General features: G+C 49.0%; 1 protein-coding gene across 1 annotated transcript; it reads left to right on the top strand.

The window, feature by feature from the left end:
- Window positions 1-2,638: 2,638 nt before the first annotated feature.
- bhlhe40 (basic helix-loop-helix family, member e40) lies at window positions 2,639-7,114 on the top strand. The gene is made up of 5 exons (XM_018733998.2): window positions 2,639-3,255; window positions 3,393-3,456; window positions 3,786-3,893; window positions 4,403-4,526; window positions 4,860-7,114. The coding sequence occupies exons 1-5, from the start codon at window positions 3,167-3,169 to the stop codon at window positions 5,717-5,719; spliced, it is 1,245 nt and encodes a 414-aa protein (XP_018589514.1). The 5' UTR covers window positions 2,639-3,166; the 3' UTR covers window positions 5,720-7,114.
- Window positions 7,115-7,291: the final 177 nt, after the last annotated feature.

Raw genomic sequence — 7,291 nt, 5'->3', positions numbered from 1 at the left:
CCACGGAGAAACTCGTACGTTTTGTAACGGCTCAGCTGGCCTTCATTTGCATTTTTAATTCTTTCACTTATTTTCATGTCACTTTTCCTTTGGCCCGAAATGTTGTTCAGTTAAGACGACGGCGGCGGCGGAAAACACACCTGCTCTGTTGGGATGAGGCTCATGAGAAGCTCAACACACCTCGACGGTCCATTTTGTAGGAAGAGAGACTGAAAGGTAGATAGTAAGACTTGTCCTCGCGGCCACACTAAAAAAAAATACCATTAGACACGTTTTCGTTTAATGAGGCCTTTCGAAGATGTACAGGTCCTGACTGTAAGAGGAAAACTTTGCTGCTTCTCCACAAGCATCTCATCCATTCTTCTGGAACGAAGGAAACTGAACAGGAGAGAAGTCGTTCCACCTATTAAAAAAAAAAAAAAAAAAAACATGTCCCCAGAAGCCCTGACACATTATTATCCCGACCCTCCAGCTGTGGACGTTCAGTAGCTACACTTGTCACTTCTATGGAAATTGCGCCGTATTTGTGCACGTTTTGCAATAGCAGTAACACAGACACGGGGACATCGTTGTGGACATTTTCGTGCCACACTGTGTGTGTGTGTGTGTGTGTGTGTGTGTGTGTGTGCGGGGCGAAGAGACCGAGAAGGTCAGGCTTTTTCCACAGTAACCTCTTCGACAACCAACTTATTTTTTTCCATGGCATTATGCTTTCTAACGTACGATCGACATTAACTACGTTCTTGGTTCCGAATCGTGTGAATATACATAATAATTATACAGCCCTTCCGGCTCCTTTACATAATTTTAGAAGCACTTTTTGTAGCAGGACGTCAGCGGCGGGAGGGCAAATTCACTTAGTTTATTTCTTCCTTCAAGATATTCAGGCAATTATTGTATTTATTTCATTATCTAATCGTCGGGGACTTTCCTTGGTGTCTCCGCGCCAAAACGTCATTTAACGCTGAACGAAAGCAATTTGGCAAAACTGCACTTAATTCGTGGGGATCATTATCATGATGTAACAGATACGGCAAATGTTTAACAACAACAACGTCCTCAAAAATGCCTGTAATCCAGAGGAGTCTCATTCGCGCCTAGAGTCTGGCGACAGATATTTTTTTTTTTTTATGAAATTTTCCTCATATGATTCTGAGGCGATTCCGCTCCCCGAACGACGCCTCGCGCCGCCGGAGCCGAGCGAGCGCGCGCGCCGTTACCACGTCGGCCGGGGGACGCCTGCGCGCGCGACCAGCTCTTACTGGGGGGATGACGTCCTCTGAGCGCGCGACCACGAGAGGATCAACGTGACCGGCGTTCCGCGGTGGACACGCTGGCGGACAGGTGCGAACGGAAGTGGGGTCCGCGCGGACCGCAAACATGACGCACGTGCATCATGCTGTGTCAAGAAAGGGTGTGAACGCGTCCGAGCGCGCGCGTTATTAAAGCAGAAAATGTATTTACTTCACGTTTCAGGGAACAGCGGCGCTTTTGGTTTCGGGTGCGAAATGTCGCTGAATGGAGTGAAACTTCAACTTGCGCGGCTCTTTTACCGAGGAAAAATGGGTCGTTATCTCCGAACAAAATGAGAACGTTAAAAAAAAAAGTTTATATATATATATAAAGTTATAACTTTTTCTTCAAAGCTTTGCAGGGTTTCTTCCAACGTTTTAATGTGAACTTCCGGCTCTTTCGTGGCTTCAGGATTTATTGCATGAAAACGAACTGCGGCGAAATCCCCACAGTGACTGAAAGGAATGCGCGCGCTCGCGCGCGCGTGTGTGTGTGTGTGTGTGTGTGTGTGTGTGATCTCCAGTTATCAACGTTCATTCGTTCATTCCATGTGCAGCGTGTCTCCTGTGTCCTCTAACGACCTCCGGACGCTTCTTTTCCAGTCAATAATAAGCGAACATATCGCTCTTCAGGCAGAGATTCATTGTTTTTCTTTCACGTGCATCTGCCTGTAAATAAGCCCCTACTCTAGTTAAAAAATAAAAAAAAAAAAACTTAAAAAAAAGTAAATGAGACGAACACAGAAATGAGATTCTTAATAAAGGTGAAACCAAGATGAAAGTGTAAAATAATGGCGCAAACAGCATGGATTGGTCAGAACCAGTCTGATTGTAGTAATTATTTCACGAGTTACGGCAGCAGCGGAATAAGAATGACAAAAAAATCACATGAATGGCACCTTGAGAACAGAAACTAGCATTACGCCAGTGGCAAGGAAAGGTCCGTTCAGTAAAGAAGCGGCATATTGACATTTGGGGACAAAATGCTACATTTCTTACGTTATTATAATGTTCAGAAATATGTGTACACATGATTTTCTAATAAATATAAGCACATTTTAAAATACGCAATTCTTTCAATTTAAGAGCCGAACAAGTCTGGTAATGACGTGTTAAATATTTACTTTGACATTTGCGTACGATGAGCGCATTCGGAACCGTGTCCCGTTTAATGTTTACGCAAAAAGTTCGCCGCCCTAACACGCGATCGAGCCGGAGCGCTCGCGCTGGAGCGTGCTGGTACACGGGAGTCGCGGGGGAGGGGGGAGGGGCCTCCTCGTGCGGGTTCCTCCTCCTCCGCCCGGAGACAGACAGCGGGGCGGTCCTCGCGCTCGGCCGACAGCGCCGTCCAACACGTGAGGCTCATGTGACGGAGGCAGGTCGGCTGTGCGCGCGCGAGACGTGTCTGCAGTCACAGGGTTTATTTAACACGCAGCCGCGTCCTCCCACGCGCGTGCTTTTAACCACGGCCGCAGCTTCACAAGTACAGCCGAGCGCGTCCGGGCAGCAGAGCGACAGGAGCAAGAGCGCGACCGTCCTCGTCCTCCTTCTCCTTGTCACTTTGTACTCTCTTTATTATTCCGCTGGAGATTAAAAAGATCGGGACACTACAGTCACTGTAACAGTGTTACGCTCTAAGTAACACACCGCAGACTGTACTGTACAGACAGTACTGCACTGACTGTACCGAGAACAGTAACCGGACCGAACGAACCTCAACCTGGGAAGCGATTCAGCGCAGCGAAACAACACAACAGAATAGAATAAAATAGAATAAATTTAATAAGAAGAAGGGAAGAAGGGTAAAATAATATTCTGTCTCGCTCTGCTTCCCCACTTACTAACTTGGTTTGAAGAAGAGGGACGTGTCGGAAATGGAGCGGATTACGAGCGCGCAGCCGCCGCCTCCTCCTCCTCCCTGTCTCTCCAAACACCCTTCGCTGGACATCGGCGACATGCAGGGGTGAGTGAGCGACACACGCGGCTCGGGCGCGCGCCTCCGAGCGCTACACACACGCTCGCGCACGCATGATGTGACATGACTCTGACATGCATTCGTTGCGCTCTCAAACAAACGTGGTGGTTGTGTGTGTGTTTTAGGATGGATTTCCCAATGTACGTGTACAAACCCCGGAGGGGAGTGAAGCGAGGGGACGACAGTAAGGTGTGCCAATTAATCATTTTATTTATGATATATATATATGAATATTCAATTGCTACTGTGTATCATGTGTTCACTTTCTAATTGTTATCCAGACACGCAGCGTTTTCTATTTGCAAGACAAGAGCAACACGCTTCTTTTCTTAAATGTAAAAGTCGTGTTTCCCTGTGTGTTTCCTCACATGAGCGCGCGCGCGCGCGCACAGACGCACTTGTTTGGTTCGCCGGAGCCCCGCTGCATGTATATGACTGTAGATGACATGTCACTCTGTGTGTGTGTGTGTGTGTGTGTGTGTGTGTGTGTGTGTGTGTGTGTGTGTGTGTGTGTGTAGGACACGTACAAGCTGCCGCACCGACTGATCGAGAAGAAGAGACGCGACAGGATAAACGAGTGTATCGCGCAGCTCAAGGATCTGTTGCCAGAACACCTGAAACTTACAGTAAGTTTGTGTTTGGAACCAAGTCCAAAAGTAGAGCAGCACAAGGAGTTGAGGCGCCACCTGCTTGTGGGAAATTCTGCTAAACTACACCGGTCCCTGGTGACAGACATCCCTCCGCTGCAGGACGCTTGGACACTTGTGTCCGGCGCGTCGGCCGCAACTTGTCACACTCCTGTACGTAGAAGTGTGTGTGCGCGCGTGTGGCGCCGCACTGTGAGTCACACGTACATGTGATGAGAGCGCAGTACGAGGAGGAGTTGAAAAGAATCTCCAGTGCCTTTAGGAAGGATGTTTTTAAAAAGAGAGAAAAGGCACATTTGCGGCGGCACGCGAACCTCTTACTTAGGACACGATGCCTTTGGGGTGGCGCTCGGCCACCCGTTGGACGAGAGCAGCGACTTGAAGCGGGTCACGTTTCCGTCGCTTCCAGCGCGGCTCTCCTCCGTTGAGCCGCGCCAGGTCTTACGTAAGAAAGGTCTGCAGGCTTATCGGTCCTCTGCCTCTTTTAGACGCTGGGCCATTTGGAGAAGGCAGTGGTGCTGGAGCTCACGCTGAAGCATGTGAAAGCCCTGACCAGCCTGCTGGAGCAGCAGCAGCAGAAAATCATTACACTGCAGAGCGGGATGCAAATTGGTGAGCAAAACAACACTTTCAAGAGTTGAGACCACAGACAAAGTGGCTTATAGTGTCATTTGGTTTACCAACAGCCTGCTTATGTGGCTCATTGGTCCAAGGTTCTTTTTTTTTTTTTTTTTTTTAATTGCTGCGGAAAGTGATCGACAAGTGACTCATCTGCTCTCATGTAAAGGAAAAGTTTGTTTCTCTTGTAATGCAGAGATCTTTGACACTTAAGCGACTGCAGAAGACAGTTACTGCAAGTACTAGTTTGCAGTTGCAACCCTTCGTGGGTTAATGTTTTCCAAACAAGCGCATTGCTAAAGATGTGTTTATATGTTCTTGTTGCAGGTGACCTCTCCCCTCCCAGCCCAGAAAGCAGCGAGGAGATGTTTAGATCTGGTTTCCACTTATGTGCCAAGGAAGTTGTGCAGTACCTGGCGAGCCAGGAGAGCGCCGGAGACGTGACGCCCTCCCACGTGATCAGCCACCTGCACAAAGTGGCGTCGGAAGTGCTGTGGAGCGCACCAAGCCCCCGTGTCGAGGAGGCCACTCACAAGGCCGCGGAGCACAGGGAGAAGCCGTCCGGGCCTCAGCCCAAGGGATCCGAGGGCCACGGGAGGAACTGCGTGCCTGTCATCCAGAGGACTTTCCCCCAGAGCGGCGGCGGAGGCGGCGAGCAGAGCGGCAGCGACACGGACACTGACAGCGGCTACGGGGGTGAACTGGAGAAGCGGGACTCTAAGGCACAGCAGCACCCAGCCTACTACAGCAAGGAGAGCGAACTCAAGTACGCGCTGGCTGAGCGCATGGCGGGGGGCATCAAGCGGGAGGGAGACGAGCCGCCCGCCAAGCGGCTCAGAGGCGAGTCCTCGGAGGATGAGTCCCTGTCCGGTATGGAGCTGATGGGCAGCCACAACGGCTACCTGGGCTTCTCGGCCCACCAGCCCCCCCTTTGCATGCCGTTCTACCTCATCCCCCCCGCTGCCGCAGCCTATCTTCCCATGCTGGAGAAGTGCTGGTATCCAGGGGGAATGCCCATCTTGTACCCAGGAATGAGCGGGTCCAGCTTGGGCCTGTCCCCGGAGAAGCATCCACCACCCTTAGGGATGTCTCCCAGGGTGGGCTCCCCGCAGACCCCTATGGACTCCTCAGCCCTGCTCCAGGCTTTAAAGCAAGTTCCCCCCCTTAACCTGGAAACCAAAGACTGAGAAGCAACGTCCATGAATGTTGTCATAAATGAGCTCGGACTTGTGCCGTTGAACGGTCGCAGCTGGAGAGACAGAGGGATGCAGGGAAGGAATGAAGGAGGACTGGGGCGAAACGTGAGTGAGGAAGGAAGCGGAAGGAGAGCACAAGCCTTCACTTGTCAACCCCCCCCCCCCACCCCACTTGCGCCGCCCCTCAGAGAGGAAACCTGGTGGGCAACGCCCTCTGCCGCAACACCCGTAAAAGTGAGGTAGGGACAGAAGCCGGGGGTGGGGGGGGGGATGGGTGACGACACACAGGACGCTCTTTCCCTGTGGACATGTTGTGAAGGAGGTGCTATGAAGACGAGCGTCACAAAGACACAGGACATGTTGACGGTCCGGTTTCCTCTGCACTTGTTGAATGTCGGTGTAAAACCCTGAATGTGATGTAAAGATGGCAGCCCCAAACCCCCAAATGCTTACCCCTTTGCGCGCACACACACACACACACATACATACACATACATACGCGAGTTGAATGTAAACATGAGAACCCTGCAGATGCTGCTTCTGACATTTCTACGCTTGGTAGATCTGGTATCAGGAGGCTTCTCGTCCCGTCTCCATAGCTGCTGAAATGAAAAAGAAGCCGTCCTGTCGATGACTTTGCACCAAGAAATTGGGCAACTTCCTCCTAATCTCAGCTGTGCTTTGGATTCGCTCGGTTGCCCAGAGTGGGCATTGGGGGGGCAAAAAAAAATCGTGTTCCCATCAAACAAACATAACTTGGCTTGTTTTCTGAAGTAAGTTGGGCAACTTCAGTGTGTGCTCCTCTTCCCCCGAGGGAGTGATGCAATCACGTGTGTTTTAGTGTTGCCGTTGGAGTTCCTTACCATTCGTACAGGTAGACGTTGTTCTCATAAAACTGGCACCAATGAAACTGCTTGTATTATTTTGTCTATACAACATGTACATCTATATTTTTGATACATAACTGACAAATTACCTTGTCAAGTAGGACTCTAAGCAGCTATTCATTGTATGCCAAGAGAACATGTACATAGTACTGTGCTACACCTAATTTCCGTAATTTTCTAATTTAATCTCTGGTCATTTTAAAAACCCAGTCTTTGATCTTGCTGTTGCCTTTACTTGTTACAGCTGATAAATGTATAGCTGATGTTCAAGTGTATTTGTACCAATACTGGAGTTTCAAGTCAAGAGAAGAAATGTGAATGTAATGTATTAAACAAAATTAGTTTTGTATTGCAAGAGGTACTTGGGATTATTATTATTATTATTATTATTTCTTTTTATTTTGGGACCTATTACAATGTTGGTTGATGTACATATTTTTGTCTATACATTGTTGATATACGTTACTTAAGCACATTAATAAAGTTTTTTTTTTTTTTTTTCTTCCCCTGTGGACGGTGCGTTTCCTTAATTCATGGTACAGTCTTAAAACAGGTCATCAAATCCATATTACATTCTTACATACCTAATAATAAATAGAACTGAATGTCTCCAAGAATCATCTTGAAACAGAACTGGTGTGTTCCTCTCACTTACATACAGCAGTCTTTCGGGGAT

This window comes from Scleropages formosus, chromosome 22 (genome assembly GCF_900964775.1).
Source record: "Scleropages formosus chromosome 22, fSclFor1.1, whole genome shotgun sequence".
Classification (NCBI taxonomy): Eukaryota; Metazoa; Chordata; class Actinopteri; order Osteoglossiformes; family Osteoglossidae; genus Scleropages; species Scleropages formosus.
This window is presented reverse-complemented; position numbering and strand designations above follow the sequence as displayed.